The following is a 19,404-nucleotide window of genomic DNA, read 5'->3' on the forward strand; positions in this document are numbered from 1 at the left end:
CATGAGGTGAGGTTGGATAAGAACACAAGTCTAAATCAATGATGGCTTATGGAAGAAGTGTGAGTTACCTTAAATGCAAAGGCAAACCACTGAAGGATTTTAAGCAGAGAAGTGACATAATATATTAAAAAATATACATCCTAGCTTCCCTGGTGGCTCAGCTGGTAAAGAATCCACCCGCAATGCAGGAGACCTGGGTTCGATCCCCGGGTTGGGAAGGTCCCCTAGAGAGGGGAACAGCTACCCACTCCAGTATTCTGGTGAGTGACTTTCACTCACATACATATATATTCAGATATACATGTACATAAATGTAAGTATTCTGTATATGCTTGTGTTTGGATACTTTCTGCATATTTGTTACATTTCAATTAAAAATAAAAAGAAAAACAAAGCCACCAATTAAGAAAAATATACAGCCAATGGAAAATAGGTTGGAGATGGAAGTAGAAAGTCCTGGTAATTGTTAAAAGTTATATTAACTGAACAATATATTAACAAATAATTATTAACAGTTATTAGAAGGTAACTGTTAATAATTCAAGTAAAAGATGATTTGGACTACAGTTGTGACAGTGAAGATAAAACAGATAAATTAAGGATATATTCAGGAAGTAGGTTTGGTAAGATATGCTACTGGTTTCACTGAGAAGGAAAAGAGGGAATTAAGTATTCTTTATTTTTGGCCAGAGCCAACTAGAGAATGGATGGTGAGAAAATTTACTGAGACAGAGAAGACTGGGGGGCGGGGCGGGGGGGGCGGGGCTCTAATTCAGACGTACTATGTTTAAGATGACACATAAAACGAAATGTCAAGACAGAGCTGCATATGAATATGGAAATCCGGGAAATATCTGGATTGATTGATATAAATTTGAAAACCAGGTTGATCGTTTTTAAAGTTACATGTCTGGATGAGAGCATTTAAGAAGGAAAAAACTGAGAAAGAGAAGGGGGCTCAGAATTTACTTCTTACAACTTGGAATAACTATGCCCTGCCCAGTGTGAGCTAATGACTGAAGAATGCAGGAAAAAGAAATACCCCTAAGAGGGATAAAGCAGCAACCAGCAGGAAAAAACTGTTGAGTGTGAAGGGACTGGAATATTCTCTAGGTAAAAGGTATTTATATCAAAGATGTAACAGCATTTCTTATAACTGCGATAATGTGGAAACAATATTTACATTCAAGATCAGTAAATACATTATGATAATGATAAAATAAAGTGCAAACATTAAAAATTATGACTTTGGAAAATTTTCTAATGGCATGGGAAAATCTTGATTAATGCTGAATGTCTAAAACATGATATAAAAAAGTAAACTATGATTCTTCTTGGTATTTATCTTTTTATCCCTTTATACTTCTATGTAACTATTCACTTGTATATGTGTGAAAGTGTTAGGCAGCTCTTTGCAACCTCATGGACTGTAGCCTGCCAGGCTCCTCTCTGTCCATGGAATTCTTCAGGCAAGAATCCTGGAGTGGGTAGTCATTCCTTTCTCCAGGTGATCTTCCCAACCCAGGGACTGAATTCGGGTTTCCTGCACTGCAGGCAGATTCTTTACTGTCTGAGCCACTACGGAAGCCTAATATATATATGTATATTTTTATGTATAAAGGTATACATGTATCTAGGAAAAATGTTTCAAAATATTAGTAATTCTTATTGCTCAGTTATGGGGTAAAAGGTGTTTTTTTCTTTCTTATATTTTTCTGGATTCTTAAAGTTTTTTAATAATGAGAATGCACTTTTATTATAAGTAAATAAAAAAATACAAAACACCTAATGGTCAAAGCATTTATTCCTAGGTATCAATAAATAGTTACCTTTTCTGCCTTACTTCTAGCTCCTCTGTCATGGCAAAAGTCCGTTAGGCTATGATTTTAGAGTAACATAACCTACAAAAGAACACTGTCATTGCCTTTCACTGTGCCCCATGCCTCCAAATAAATGTGTTTAGTAGATGTGCTAATGAATGAACATTAATTGAGAAATATCTGTAATAATGGTTAACTCAGCACATAATATACCCCAGTTGGCCCCAGGTACCAAAGTATTCAGATCTAGGAATGAGGCACTAAATTACTACAAAAAGACTATACCAAGTAAGACAGTGTCATCGTCATCATATTAGTTGGTATTACCAAACATCACTGCTGAAGTAAGTAGCTATTCCTTTAACCCTTTAAAAGTCTAAATAACCTTTATTCAAACAATTTTTAGTTGCAAAGATTCTTAATTAAGCTATCACTGTATAAAAGTAGCAAAAAAAAAATAGCAAAACCCAGAGAAATTAAATTTACAAATGTATGTATCCTCTAAAAAAATAACAGGTTTATCTTAAATGACTATTAGTCTCTCTAATAATTTGTCATAAAAAATTATCTATAAACAAATTATCTTCTTTCCCTAAAATATCTGAGTATTCACAGGCTTTCACATATAAGACAAGTACAACCTGATGCTGATTAAGGCATATTACATTAAAATTTTATGTAGACCAAATATTAGACTTTACTGAAAATGCTGATTTTTTTTCCCACTTAGTTTGAGTTTCTTCTGTAAATACAAACTTCTAACCTTCTCATCACTGGTAGTAGACTCTGGGTGAGGTAAAGGACTATCCTGGTGAGTTGTTTCTACAACAGAAGGCTCCTCAATTTTGCTTCTTATGATGGGTGTTGCAAGAGGAGATAAATCTAGAGGCATCTAAAATGCAAATTAGAGAAAGTGTTAGGAGTTTAAAAACAGCCAATCAGTTTATCTAAAATAAGAAAGCAACAAGTGAAAACTGTTCTGTCAGAAGCACTCTTTTAATTTCATGGTTAATAACATACTTTTTTAATGTCATCTTCTGAGGCTTTCTTGAACTCATTCTCAAATGGACTTGCCAACTCATTAAACAAACCCACTTCTTCACAGTTTTTCAAGAATCTTGTTGGTGTTGGGGTCTGATCTGAAATAAATGTCAATAAGCAATTACACAGATTTAAGTATCATACAGGACTCTAAAGTATTTTAGCTAGTAAATTAATGAATTAGCAAGACTGGTTCAGTCAGCTGTTAATTCTCTTTGGAAAAGACCTCTTCCTTTAAAGCAAACAAAATTTGGTTAAGTTCTTGTTGCAGTTTAAGGTATTTCCTCCAACTTTATGAACAATAAAAGTATGAAAAGAATTCCTTCTTGTTCCTTATTCCACAGGTTCTGAGTAGAGTGACATAAGCATCCTCTATTCAGAGATAAACTATTATCATTATCTAACACAAATTTAAAAAAATCTATAGTATTAAAACTTACTAATGCTTAAAATACATGCAATTTGGGGAAAACTAGGACCAGAACATGTATATTTGCTTGAACTTGGCCCTTCCACTAGTATTCATAATCTATTATGAAAGCAAGCTTAAGATGAAACAATGCTGCACTAAAACACAAACTGGGTGTACATGTGAGCACATATTAATTACAAAACAATAGCTAGTTAAGGTCTACACTGAATGAAAAACAGCCAAGTTATGAATTTTGCCTGTTTTATTATTTTCAAGGCTATTTGCTCACATTGATTAGGATTAATAGCACATTCAATTCTATTCACATTTTATATACTTTAGGGCATCAACTTCATAAGTTACATCAAGGTTCTAGCCTAAACTAAATAAAAGTATAAGGATGACTCCTGGCTTAAGATATAATACTCATAAAACCTTCTGTGAAATTAAAATACATATTTGTTAACTACTGGGTTCCTAGAGTGGGCATTACTTACTGTTTTATCATCACCCTCAACCCAACGTATACACAGAGTATTACTACATATAAATATTTTACACTAAAATGATCTATTTGTCATACACATTAGATATAATATAGGCCTACCTCAGACAGTAGTAGTATTATCAAAATTACTGAAGGACTTTTTGTCATCATTTTACCTAACAGTCTGCAATGTACATAACCTGTACTCCCCCAAAGACATACAAAATGGTAATAAGGGCCCAGCATTCTTGTATCAACCTAAGTCCATCCATCATGACTGCAATAGTAAACTGAACCTAAATTTGACTCTTCTGTTCATGCCCAAAGGATTTATCTATGCCTAAGAGAGGGTTCCTATTTTGTATTAAAGGGAGAGGAGTCTTTAAAATACATATGCAAAAATCATTTTTTATCAGCAATTACTATAATGATCAGGCTTGGAAAGAAAAAAGTCAACACAGGCACAATTGTTTAAACATGCATATGTGGTTTTTGGCTATTGATCATCAAATATATATCACACGCATCATGCACTATATTTACACAGTTACGCTATACTACTGATCTCAAATGTATTTAAAGAAAAAAAGTCAAGTGCTATGTTTAAATGTGTTCTACTTTTCTAGTGCATTAAATGTAAACAGATCGGAAAGTAAGTTCTAGAAACCAATCTCAAAATATTTTTGAGTTAAATGTTACAGAGAGAGATATGGCTCTAAAGCAAGAAGTTCCAGAGAAGGAAAGACCTTCATGCTCAGGGGAGTGAAACTTCCAGGCTGTAGTTATTTTGTTGGCATTTTTGGTTTTCTCTCTCAATATCTGATACATGGGATTTTAAAGAAATGCACACCACACTCTTACCTGCTTCCTTTTACTTATAGAAATAAAGATATGCTGAATGTTTCCCTACATTTTTCCTAAACAAATTGTTTTTTGGTGAATTATCTGTTTTACCTCCAGTTTTTTCAACACAAAAATCTTGATACTGAATGACAAGAATTATCTTTTTTCTTCATTATCATATGCAATGCTTATGAAAGATAATTTGATTTCAAGCTGGGTAATAACTTAAAAGTATTAATAATATTCAGTATTTAGATATAATTCTAGACTTACAAATATATAACCTAAGCTTTACAAGAGAAAAAAATTAAAACATTAATTTGAATATTTGGACTACATGACTGTGGTTATGACAAAAGGACTGAAATTTATATATTAAATTTTATATAAAATTATTTTATCACAATACTTCTGTGTGTATACATATACAGAAATGTATGTATCTATAAATACCCAAAAAAGAAGTAGCTGACACAGCATGGAAGGACAATAAACCAATGCATGTACTGGGCTTCTCTTTTCATATACTGAAAGATAATCATCCATTTAGGTGATACAGTATGTTCACAGGAGCAACATAGGAAAATAAAAATCATTTATTGAATTTAAGCCCCATTTACTGAGAGTATTTTACTAACACAGATGTTTAGTCCAAACAGAAACATAAACAAAATCCTAATGAACAAGTCTGCTAACTGCTTTCTCCAACAGGAGGAGCCTGATCATTTTCTAGCTTCACATAGCACTGTAAAGCAGATGTAAACAGCTAAAAGAAACAATGACTAAACATCACATTAATTGAATTATCAGTTAAATGTAAGTTCTGGAAATGGTATGAATGCTCCCAGATCCTAATTAACTTCCACAAAAAATGATATTGAAGTCTACATTTGAAAACTATACAAAAATGTGAAATGAATGGTCAGAAGGAAACATGAAAATGTAATGGGTAAAATACATGTTGCCAACATTTATTGTAAATGAAGTCATTGGAATATCACCAGACTATATTATTTACAGAGAATACACAAAAATTGTGCACATTCCAGGTGAAATATGTATATAAACTATTAATAAAAGCATATACTAACCAGCCACAATGACACTGTCATTACGTGCTGGACCAAATTTCAGTGTCATCTCATGTTTATGTTTATGGACAGCCAAATGATCCTCGTTGGTAAAACGCTGTGGCAAAAAGTTTTAAAATATAGTTAAGATTTTCAATTTGATCAAATAAGTTAAATGATAAGGAAATTTTCATTTCCACAACAACATGTAAAACCACCATTAACAAAGACATAGCAGTTTGTTAACTATAAAGAATCTACTGTTAGTATAGATAAACATACTAGGTCTCAATCACAGAGAAACTCATTACCCAAGAATGAGCAATAATGATAATACTAGGTCACTTAACTCATTTGAGAGCATTTAAAAACAAAACCTGAGGCAAAGAAACTTTACATAAATTTCATCTGGACACTAAAAATAGACGACTTAATTTTTGCCATATCATAGTAGAAATATATACTCTACGATATAATGACTTTTGAACAAAGTACTGTTATTTTACTTAGATTTCAGGTTACTTACCACTTTTAAAATGAGAACTTTCTTATAAAAATTTTATTCCTGGACAAATTAAGAAGTAAATCAGGTGCTTTATGTTACCACATAAAAAAAAAATGCCTTGATTATAATCCAGCAAAGAAATAGCAGTCAATACAATAAAGCAATTCATTTCAAAATAAAAATTTTAACTTAAAGTGGTTTTACATTTTTTATCATACTCTTACATAAAAAAATGAAGCAAAATTATTTCTAAAGCTACACTTAACTTTGATAGGTCCTACATGCTAAAGGTGACATTTATGATTACAATAAATACATTGTTTAAATATCTCCTGTGTGTGGATATCAATCTTTATGAAGATGCTCCTTATCTTTAGCAACATTTACAACTGAATATAGAGCACTTTTTAATTTCAAAGAAATAATTATAAGATGTTAAATTAAGAGATCTATACTCACTCTCTAGGCTATATCCTTAAAAATGGGATGTTAAAATAATGAACATGGTTTCTCAGAACTACCAGAAATGGATTCCTTACCCTGTGGTCTTACCATTCCCTATTCAACTCAATACATACTTCCTTTCATGCAACTAGTGATAGCAGCTTTAGGGTTAACCTTAAAACAATGTAAAAGAAAGAAATATTTCTATCTATTACGCTTTCTTTTCTAAATATTAAAAGTATGACCTGTATCATCCTTAGCCCAGCCCACAAGCCCACTGTAAAAAGTTAATCCCTGTCATTTATATCTGATTTTGCTCTGCACGGTACATGTTTATAGCACCTACTACTACTACTACTACTAAGTCGCTTCAGTCATGTCTGACTCTTTGCGACCCCATAGACGGCAGCTCACCAGGCTCCCCCGTCCCTGGGATTCTCCAGGCAAGAACACTAGAGTGGGTTGCCATTTCCTTCTTCAGTGCATGAAAGTGAAAAGTGAAAGTGAAGTCGCTCAGTTGTGTCCAACTCTTCATGATCCCATGGACTGCAGCCTACCAGGTTCCTCTGCCCATGAGATTTTCCAGGCACGAGTACTGGAGTGGGTGCCATTGCCTTTATTATATTGATGTTTTCATATTTCCTTTCAAGTAGACTGAGCTCCTACTATTTCAGTTTCCCTAAATTTAACATATAGTAAATAGTCAATAAATGCTAACTAAAAGAATGAACTCCTTACAAGTAAAGAACTGAATCTTCAAGCCCAATCTAAAAGAAACAAAAACCACCAAACCACAGACTGTTCCTAAAGGTGAATTAAGCGTTAATTTAATTTGGTTATATTGTTTTCTCATGTAAGTATGCTTTCTACTAAGTCTTTAAGTTACTGTACACCAGTGGAAAATTATTAATATGTCCCCTATTTGGAACCTGTTTGTATTCCCATTGAAGATGAGTATACATATACAAAGAGTAACTCTATCCCTTGACTTACTCATTTACAACTGAAACAATCATTGAGCAATCATAATCTAGCTCTGCCCTATGCAAGTGCTATTTTCCTACTGCTTTGTCATTATGTATAAGAATCCTTTCCAAATTTGGAAAAATAAGAAATAGTCATCCTTTCGTAGAGTTTCCAATAATGAAGCTTTTGGAGAATGAACATAGCGATAGCATTTACCAGCACTACTTCATTGCTTTTTACTTTGCATTACAGTTTTGAATATCTTACAAGTATCTTAAAGCAAGATTCACTTTATGTTCCAAAGAACCTAACAATGTGGCTTCTCCACTGAAGTAATCATTAAATATTTGCAAATAAATGCATTTTAGTAGAGGTCTTAGATTTTAAAACAGCAAAGTCAGCATAATTAACAGACAAGCTTACAAAGTTATCTCCTAGGAATTTTATCCCAACGGTATCCTCTGCTTAGTTACTGGTTTGAACACAAATATTCAAATCAAACAGCAACTACATATACAATAAATAACATTAAGTTTTGTACAAAATATGTGAAAATACCAACAAGATTGATTCTAAGTGAAAAGTAGCAGGTAAAAGGACCATAAAATACATTTAAGATCATATGAATAGTAAAAGGAGAAATGCCAGGAATATGAATTCACAAAGTTTCAAAGAGAACACAGATCAAGTTTATCTAAATGCTATTTATAAAGGAACTGTTAATCATATAATATTTTTATACATGGGTAAAATACATTGAAATTGATACTTGATACAAGTTAGTATCAAGTTGATACATTGACACTCACTTGTATCAAGTATCATGGATCTTTATCATGATATAGATATTATCTATAACCTTGCCTACCATCTGAGAAGACTTATTTACCTATAACGAGAAACTTAAAACAGTGTCAAAAGGCAGTCACCAGGGAAAGATATATATATATGTAAAATGCATTATTTTTTCAACAAATACAAAACAGCTACTACAAGCTAAAATAGTTTTGCAAGAATCTATTTGAACTGCTTTTCCAGACAAATTAAAAGGTTTATTCTAAAAATAAGTTTTGTAGAAAAATAATGATATTGCTGCTGCTGCTAAGTCACTTCAGTCGTGTTCAACTCTGTGCGACTCCATAGATGGCAGCCCACCAGACTCCCCCGTCCCTGGGATTCTCCAGGCAAGAACACTGGAGTGGGACTGCTAGTAATAATATATTGCATTCATACAATTTCTTTCTTCCAGGCAATTGAGAGCACTACTCCAATGAAAATGTTATACATGTGCAGTGTTTTGTCAAATAAGAAAGACTTTGAACATGCAGCTGAATAAACAATGGGAAAGGCAGTCAAGAAAGTTAGAATAGGCCAACAATGTCTCTTACAGGGTTAAAAAGTAAGGGTAACCTGACAAATATAGGAGGCGGTGAAATAGTTGCTTCCATAAAAAATTAATTTAAGCTCAGGTATTGGAGAAATTTGTGTTTCCAAAGTGTGAACACTCTTATCAGAATTAACTTAAGAAATGAGTCATTCTGCATTTAATACATGCATTTATATCCATGATATAGATGATTATTCCTAATATAAAACATTAAATAGGTATTAAATTATAAGGTCATTAGGCCAATAGCCCATTTTACTACTTCTTTCACGAATTTAAGTACTCTAATTTAACACCAGGGAGTTACTGATCAAATACACACAGATACACACACTCTCCCATACTTTCATTGAAACTTCAGATTAAATAAAATGAAATCTCTATCTCCTCTAAAAAAATAGTTATAATGTATTAACATTTCACCAAAGAAAAAATTTTCAATGAGAGCATCACCAAAAGCAAAGCTATTATCAATAAAATGTAAAAATTTCAATGTTAAAAAGACTCTTTCACTAAATTATCTCAACTTTGTCTCTTTTACCAAATTCAATGGAACATCATGTTAAAATAAATGAAATTATCAGAAGTCTATCTATGAAATACCTAACAGTGACTGGGACATAAAAAAATTTACTAGAAAGAGCCAACAGTTAAAACTTTTGCACTGATTTCTATAGGTCTCTCTGAAATAACGTTATCAACAAAATATACTTAAAATTTTTTAAATCTATTTGAAAATTTAAGTTCATTAAGTGTTTTAAAGCTAAAACTCAAATTTGGAAGAATGTTGTTAACTAGTGACAAAAAATAATTTGTACTACCACCATCAGATTGGTGCTTCTAAAATCAATGCTTAATAGAATTTTTGATTTCCTAGGAAATTACTATTTGAATCTAGAGAGAGACCATAACCATTCCTAGTCCAAGCAAGATTTAACAAATGGATGATGCTGACCTTGGCCCAGTTATCATTTGGCCAGTAACACTTATAAAGTATTACTATAATATAGATTAGACTATTTTAAGTATCTCAGAGAACAAATATATGCCAAAAAAGTTATTAATACCTAGGAATGAAGTGTTCATGATGAGAACAATACTTAAAGTTATTAGTGAAACTAAAAAGTTGTTTTCGCTTTTAAAAACAATATGAAAAAATGTATGAGGAGCCTTAAAAATGTGTATACATTTTGATCTGATAATTTGGTTTCTAAAAATGTATTTTGAGGAATTAGGGAGATGTACATAAGGGGTTATAGAGAATATTCATCACAATGTTGTGATTTTTTTAGGCCATAATAATTAATTTTTAGGCCATAAAAGAGGAATAGGTAAATAGATTTTGGGACATATTCTGACAACAGAACACTATATAGGAACTCAAACTCATGTTTTCAATTAACACACAATATATCATACTATATAATGTATAATATACTATGTAATATAGTACAGTGCTATACTGTATAATGTGTAGGATAATACTATATAATGTCATCTGCATACAAATAGAATACAAATTAATACATGCGGTATGATCCCAATTTTGTTTGAAAAATAAAAGGGGGGAAGGACTTAGGAAATGCACAAAATGTTGACAGACATCCTCTCTAGATTTTACCTTGTCAGCATTCTCAGTGATACTTTTGTAATTAAGAAAAAAGAAAAACTTTGAATGTTCACTGAAAAAGATACATATTCAAAGACCCCTATTGAAATATACCTCGAAGGCTTTGCGATATTTTGCTATAAACACAAAAGTAGGCTTGGGTTCACACTTATCTCCAGTGTTCACAGGTTCTGTGACTGAGAGGCATTCAATAATGTATATTTGATTGTACATGTGTAAAATGAGGCCAGTAGCACCAATTTCATAGGGCTGGTGCAGGATTAAATAACATAACCCACATAAGCTTGGTAGCACAGTGACTAAGTTGAAAAATGTTAGTATCATTGTAATTGCTTTTATTACTACAACAACGATTGTATGGAACTTTTAATTCCTCCAATCTTTTTTGAAACAAGTTGGAGCACAAATTTAGACATGGTATGCTACACACTTGATAAATATTTGAAAGCTCTATTCTATGGTTCACAAGCAACTTTTGAGTTTCTCAGGTAGACCTTTTTCATTACTGTTTTGAATACACTTTTTATTTTGGAAAACTTTTAAATTTACAGAAAAGTTGCAAAAATTGTACACAAGAGTTCCTGTACACTCCTTACTCAGTTTGTTTCCCCTAGTGTTCTCATATTATTGTGGCACATTTATCAAAACTAAGAAACCAACACTAATATATTACTATTAACTAAACTCACAACTGGTAGCTTTAGTATTGCCCAGCTTAACCAGACTCTGGCTCCAAATGACTTTTTGTTATGTTCCCAAATTCAAAATCATCTCTGAAAATTATGTCAAGGACTGCCAGCTGTCCCTTAAAATCTACTACTCTTTTTCCTTCAAATTAAGAATTTCTAAATTTTAGGTGAGCACTTGGCTGCCCAGAACAAAGACCACATTTTCTAGCTTTCTCTGCAGTTAGGTGGCCATATTCTTTTGGGATCAAAAGAATGAGTGAAAATCATTTGCATTATTTCCAGTTAATGCTCCTAAAATGATGCGTGTATACATGCTCTTCTCTGCTTCCCCTTCTCCCTCCCTTACTGCTGGAATATGGACTTCATGTCAGGAGCTGAAAAGCCATTTTGGACCTAAAAATGGAAGCAGCATGATGAGGATTACATAATCAGCCAACCTGGGACTCCTACTTCCTGGTTATTATATTAAAAAACAAGCCGATCAGTCTGTTGTTAAGGTTGATTCTTTGTCTCAGCCTGCATCTCTTAATAACAATATGCCATAGCCTCTAAAGATAATTTCTTTTGTGCAATGGAATATACAGAAATGTAGTCCATTCTGAAGGAGATCAGCCCTGGGATTTCTTTGGAAGGAATGATGTTAAAGCTGAAACTCCAGTACTTTGGCCACCTCATGTGAAGAGTTGACTCATTGGAAAAGACTCTGATGCTGGGAGGGATTGGGGGCAAGAGGAGAAGGGGACGACAGAGGATGAGATGGCTGGATGGCATCACTGACTCAATGGACGTGAGTCTCAGTGAACTCCGGGAGTTGGTGATGGACAGGGAGGCCTGGCGTGCTGTGATTCATGGGGTCGCAAAGAGTTGGACACGACTGAGCGACTGATCTGATCTGATGTGATGGTGACCATATCGAAGAAACATGTTTGTATGTCTAAGTTTTGATATGGTTCCTTTTCTCTATTCAAACCTTCTACACCTCTTCCTGACTTTTCATTCTCAGGTACTATGGATAAATTGTCCACGGTCCTATGTAAGGCCAGTCCTTCCACTTGAACACTGAATCCCATCCTCTCTTAAAGACCTTATTTCTGCAACAATTCCTCTCTCTACAGTGTAAAGTATGCTGTGATAGTCGCAACTTAAAATTCAAAACAAAAAAGCTCCATCTTTAATCCTCCTCCAGCAGTATTTCACTGTTCCCTTTAAGCTATTACAAAAGGTATTTTATAAAGTCTCCACTTCTGATTCTCCACATTTACTCTTCAGGCTGACTCCAATCTCATTGTCGTCACTGCTCTTTCACTGAAACTACTCTTACCAGTCTAAGACTGTTACCAGTCTTAACAGTCCCCATATTCCTAAATTCAATAGTAAATACTGAATTATCCTATCAACTATATGACTATACTGTTTCTCCACATTTTGAAACTTTTTCTACTTGACTTCTAGAACAGTTTTCTTCATTGTCTGCTGCTTCTCTGCCTCCTCTGTGTCCTTCCCCTCTTTCTGACTGCTAAACACTGGAGTGCCTTAAAGCTTAGTTCTCATCCTTCCTCTCTATACTACTTAAATACAGAAGTAAAACTGAAGAAATATGGGGAGTATGGATTATCAAAATGTATTTCTAACTCTACCAATGGAAAAATAATTATTATCAGACATCAAGGGAGGAGGAAAGGAGAAGAAGAAAAATGAGTGTTATCTCCTTTCATAAAAGGGAGTCTAAAAAACTATTCTAACAATATTTTTTCATATTTTCTAAAAAAATTAAGTATTTTAAGCAATCTCTGATACACACATGTTCTTATATTCAGCCACAGGTTGCTTTTTCTTCTGTTGAATTTAAGTAAATTAAAAAAAAATAGTGTAATAAACACCCTTGGTACACTTCACTCAGCTTTAGCAGTTATCAACCTATGATCCATCTCATTTCATCGCTACTCACAATTCACCCAATGCATTTCTTTTTTTGAGACCAATCCCAAGAATTACTTTACCTAGAAATATTGCAGTATTCATCTGTGGCACATTGTAAAACATGGCCACAAATTCCTTTTGGTATGATATATACCCTCCTCCCTTTGCCATGTGGTTAACGTTGGTTCTCCCATCCAGAGGATGGTACCTATTTCTCCACCCCTTGAGTCTGAGCTGGTCTGGTGACTTGCATGATCAACAGAATGCTACAGGACTGATGCCCTGTCACTTCCAAACTAAAGCTTCAAGGAGCTTTGTAGTTTTCAGCTTCTATTCCCATGGAAAACTGCTGTCCAACGATTCCCAGGTAACAAAATATATTGAACATATATTTAATAACCTTGGCATATGTCCTTTCATAGTTTTGACATAACATTTGTGGGACAGAATCCCAGAAGTGGGATTGCTGGGTCAAACCGTAAGTGCATTTGCCATCTTGCACTTTTATCCACAATGAAGGAGAGTGCAGAAGGAGTATTTTTAATATGACTGAAGTAAAATGGCTGCTGCTTTGCCAAAAATATAAACATTCTGATGGTAGAAAATATCAAAATAATAATAGATTGATTAATAGACAGCATCATTAGATGGAAATGCTGCTGATATATATATACTGAGGAAGAACAGTTGGGTGATTTTTAGGCCTGATAAAGCACTGGAACACCCTTGCTATCTGCCGAAGACTCTACAAAGGCTCTCCTTCCTATTCTTCGTGGCCTGAGGGGTAGTCTACCTCTCAGTCTCTTGACTATTTGTGCCACGAATTGGGCATGTACAAGGCAGTCTGCTATGAGAACTCAAATGATGAGTATCAAAAAGTTCCCAGACTTCCTGGATCTGGTATTGAGGTGAATAAGCTCTGGCTTTACCCCTGGGATGTGTTGTGTAATGTTCCATTTGCCTCATCTCATCAGCTAAGGAAGCATTAATAGTGTCTATAAACAGTATGGGTGTGCTTGAACAGATTGTGTACTTTTCCTCAGCAATTTTAAAATATTTTCTCTACCTGAAAACTATCTCATTTTCATTTACCTTAATTCCCCTAATTTTATTGAATTCATTCTCTCACTGGTTCTATCTCCCAGTTTTGGGGTTGAGGTACCAAAAACCGGGAAAGTTAGATGTTACTAATTCGATCTTGGGTTCTCATCCTCTCTGATCTTTTGTTGGCATTTAATCTTCATTTGGTTAAATGCCAGATGAGAGCTAAGCTTCATTTAACCTTATTTCTTAAGTAAATTTAAATACAATGCTTTTTATTAAAAGTGGCATATATATTACTAAAGAGTCGATCACAAGATGATAATTCCAACTATTTTAAGCAGAAAAGAATAAGACAAAGAATCAGGGACTTGTCTGAGACTGACTTTTCAAGAATGATTCCTAGAACAACACAGCAAAATTGGTCATGGTCCAAAGGCTGGCTTGAGAAATATACTGTATTAGCTATAATCCAGGGGTTACAGAGTTATGCTCTCTTTGTACAGTCCATTTCAGCAAAATGGACTTTTTTAAAAGTCCATTAAAAAAAAGAGTGGTGGACTTTTTAAGTGGTGGACTCTTTAAGTCCACCTTTCTATTTAACTTAGTCCCAAATCCAAGGAGTAAATATAATTTACCATTATAAGTAAATCATATCCAAAATTTTAGTGGAAAAGGATTTTGGAAATTGCTTTCCTGAATTTATAGAAAAATGTATACAAAATTTATCTCCTAAATATATGTCAAATCACTCTATTTCTCTATATGTACATTACTAACACCTAGTCAAACCACCATTATCTCTCAGCTGACTGCTGCCAGTCTACTTTCCCAGCTTCTACTATTAGCTCAGCAATGGCTTTTCATTCCTCTGTGAATAAAACCCAAACACCTTAGACCACAGTCAACAAAAAAGCTCTACAGGTTATGGGCTCTTTTTATTCCTCTACCTTTCTGACCTCATCTCCTACCCTTATCCTAGTTAATCACTATATGTTCCAGTTACAGCAGTCATCTTTCTGCTCTTAAACACACCAAATCCATTTCTTCCCTCGTGGCCTTAAACTTGCTGTTCTTTCACTCTGAAAAATTCTTCCCCAAGGTATGTGTAGGGTTTGCTTCCACATCTTTATTCAAGTGTCACCTTATTACAGAGGCATTCACTGACCAACCCATTTAAAATATCACCAACTCTGGTAACTTCTACCTTTATCCTGTGAAAGTGAAAGCGTTAGTCGCTCAGTTGTGTCTGATTCTTTGTGACCCCAAGACCAGGCTCCTCTGTCCATAGAATTCTCCAGGCAAGAATACTGGAAAGGGTAGCTATTTCCTTCTTCAGGGGATCTTCCTAACCCAGGGACTGAACCTGGGTCTTCTGCATTGCAGGCGAATTCTTTACTGTCTGAGCCACTAGGGAAGCCCCACTTTTATCCTGCTCAACATCACTGGACATCATGTAAACTAAAATCTTTAGATACCACTACACCCTCACCAGAAGGACTACAATTAAAAGACCATCTGAAACAATCCTGAAAAAGGAGAACTAAATTGGAGAACTTACCCTAAGTGACTGGAAGGCTCACTATGTAGCTAGAGTAATCAAGACATATGGTACTGGCATAAAACTTGACAGATTGATGAAAAAACAGAATAGAAGCTCAGAAACAGATCCATGCTTTACAAATCATTTGGTTTTCAAGAAAAGGGATGAAGCAATTTAATGGAGAAAGAAAAAAAAATCTTTCAACAAGTGACACTAGAATCTCTGAAAAGCCATAAGGGAAAAAAAAGGTGAGCTTCAACTCCTACCTCATACTTATGCACAAATATTAATTCAAAAGGCAAGAGACCTAAATGAAAAGCCAAACTTTCAGAGGAACATGAAGGAGAGTATTTTTGTGCCTTAAAGGTAAGCAACAGTTTCTTAGATAAGTCACAGAAAGCAACAACCAAAGAGAAAAAATTAACACATCAGACTTCATTAAAATTAGAAACATCTGTCCATCTTTTGTTGGACAGATTATTTTCATATTATGAAAATCAAGTTGGAAACCAGAGACATAAAGAAAAAATTGAAGATGGACTGGTATCCAGAATATTTAAAGAACTCATACAACTCAATAATTAAAAGACAACCCAATTTTAAAAAACAAGCAGATTTGAAAATATTTCACAAAAAATAAGGTATAAAAATGGCCAATACGCAAATGAAAAAGTGCTCATCTTTTCATCAATGAAATGCAAATTAACACACAATACATCAGTATACACCCAATGAAAATGACTAAAATTAAAAGAACCACACCAAATATTGGCAAGGGTATTATACAACAGGACTGCTCACAGACCACTAGTGGAAATAGTGAGTGGTTCCTGCCTTTTAGAAGCAGGTTGACAGTTTCCTATTATATGTAACATATGATCCCACCACTACCCTTCTAGGTAGTCACCCAAGAGAAAAGAAAGAATGTGTTCACACAAAGGCTGGTACTTAAACATTCACAATAGCTTTATTTCTAACAACTAAAAATTGGAAATAAGCCAAAAGTCCATAAACAAGTGAATAAGTGACTGCTTGTGAATTATGGAAATATTATTCCTCAATGAAAAGGAATTAACTATGGATTACAAAGGGAGAAACTGCAAATTATGTGGAATGAAAGAATCCAGTCAAAAGTACATACTGTATGATTTCACTTACATAAAATTCTAGAAAATAAGAACTAACCTATAGCGACAGAAGGCAGAACAGACGCTGACAGGGTTGGGAGGGGTGAGAGGGAGGCAATACAAGCACAGGAAACTTTGGGAGATGACGAATACGTTCACTATCTGAATTGTGATGGTTTTATGGGTACATACATATGTTAAAATGTATCAAACTGTACACTTAGAAGTAATATGCAGTTTACTGTATATAAATTATATCTCAACTTGAAGTATCAACTAAAGAAAACAATGAGAACCAGAGAAACATTTTAATATTTATGATTTACAGTTTTATATTTAAGTACTCTACAATTTTACTACACATTAAATTTATTTTTTCATTCCTCAGTGTCTATAGTTATTTTAAGATTATTATAACAATATTAGATTATTTAATGGCCTATTGAAAACCACAGAAATATCTTCTGAAACACTAAAATATTATTTTCTGAAAATGTTTCCACACAAGCCTAAAGATTTTAGACTTAATAACACTAGTATATTAGTGATATGCTGTACATTAGTGATTCGCTCAGAGGTAAAAATTAGTTAATTTCACAAGAGTTCAGCAAATAAAACAATTTTCATATAAGATAATGTATCTGATTTCCAACTGGGCAGTTTACAATGATTTTCAACCAATAATGGTCAAATGAAAATACTTTTAAACCTTGTGTTTTCTCCAGGTTTTCCATCTTTCCCTTACAAGACTTAACTTTTTTTTTCCATATTAGATTGTCTTCTTTAAAATTCAGATATGCTGCTGAGGAAAATGAATTTTTTTCTCCAAATTTTTCTGGGTTATTTTCATTCTAACTCCAAAATTGTACAAAATATCGTAAAGGAATCCCCTTAATGACAACATTCACTGTCATAAGTGTTTAATAAATGTGAACATACCAAATACTTTATGTATTACCTGGCCACATCCAGGGGCAGTACATAGAAACGGTTTGTCATCACTCATATTCCACAGGTCCTTGTATTGCCTATAATAAAACATTCAGAGATAGTTAAACATTTTACAGTACAGATTTTTAAATAAAGAACTTAAAATGTAGTATTACTTGATTTTCATTAAGTTTTTTACCTTTTCTATCTGAATGTGAAATAAAACAGTTTTACCGACATTTTAACCCCACCTTCCATTTTCTTACTATGAATAAAGACATGCAACATGCAGATTTTACATTATAGAAAAAATTGTTAAGAACTCTGATCTATTAGGTTAAATCTTTCCTGTTCAGTAGCATAAGTGTGGAAAGAATGAAATAATTAGAAGATCACTACTTTAAATACCAATGAAATAATGGATAGGCAACTCTCATCAATGTCTGATAAAACCATCAGGAGCAAAGGTGATGGGAGCTTCATAATGGCTGCGTCAGGCTGACAGCACCTGAACTCATGGGTCAGTGTTAAGTTAACATCACCAAAAGTGGGACAAATATTTTGAGTCCCCTGATGAGACAATAGAAAGCACATTAAGTATTCGTGGTGGGGGGCGGAGGGTGCGGCTGTATCCAAACCTGAAATCGAATCAAGCTTTTCTAGATTCTACTACAGGAAATAAAGCAGACAGACAAAAAGGTCAAATACCACTGCTAGGATACAATTAGCGAAATTCTACAGCACAAAAGACCTGGTCTCCTCAAAAATAAATGTCATGGGGAATAAAAGAAAAGAGAAAGTAGAGGGGAATTGCTTTAGGTTAAAAGAGGTTGAATAAACCATATTAAACAGAATACAATATGGGGACTTTCCTGGATCCTGATTTAAACCAAAAACTACAAAAAAAAGACATCTTCAAGTCAATATTATTTTCCTACTTTTTGATTTAGACTCGAAAGTTCCCAATTAGTCCTTCCATTAACTTGCAGGTTTTTGTTTTTGCTTTCTTCCTACAAATTACATGTAACAACTATATTTGAATGAACTAACAATTCTGTAAAATTATTCCTTTTTCAACACTAGTTTGTTAGCCTTTCAGAAATATGTAACCTTCAAAAACCTTTCAGAAAAACCCCTTCACAAACAGAGATGACAATAGCTATTATAGTCAGATTTCGGAAGTGCTAGACTATTTCTTTTGGGAGGCAGGACTTTTCAAAGACAGTATATTCAAGGGAAATGACCAAAAGAGCACCTAGAATGCAGCATATCTGCCACATCCATTTTCTATCTGAACCCTTTTTCACCTCATGGGACTAGTATTATTTGGAACTCATTTAAGGAGAAATCAAAACCCTAAAATATATATATTTATCTTTGTCATAGTTGAGTGTACTTTGATGCTCTATTTAATAATTTAAAAATACAATAGGAGTATCAGCTAAACTACATACTATATAAATAAGTATTCCTTATTTATATATTAAAAAAACATGATCTAGAAATAACCTATGAAAATACTTATAATCTACAATATGAAAAATAAAAT

The 19,404-nt window shown here is 33.6% G+C and overlaps 1 protein-coding gene across 1 annotated transcript in view; it reads right to left on the bottom strand.

The window, feature by feature from the left end:
* The window catches only part of ATF2 (activating transcription factor 2), an 82,293-nt gene that overhangs the window by 37,647 nt on the left and 25,242 nt on the right, over positions 1 to 19,404 (bottom strand). Inside the window, 4 exon segments of the mRNA XM_086359176.1 lie at positions 2,584 to 2,712; positions 2,841 to 2,959; positions 5,695 to 5,791; positions 17,884 to 17,953. Of these exon segments, the coding sequence (XP_086215302.1) occupies positions 2,584 to 2,712; positions 2,841 to 2,959; positions 5,695 to 5,791; positions 17,884 to 17,953 (415 nt within the window).

The sequence above is a fragment of the Bos grunniens genome, chromosome 2, assembly GCF_055505025.1.
Source record: "Bos grunniens cultivar Pamir isolate PY7600 chromosome 2, Bosgru_T2T1.0, whole genome shotgun sequence".
Classification (NCBI taxonomy): domain Eukaryota; kingdom Metazoa; phylum Chordata; class Mammalia; order Artiodactyla; family Bovidae; genus Bos; species Bos grunniens.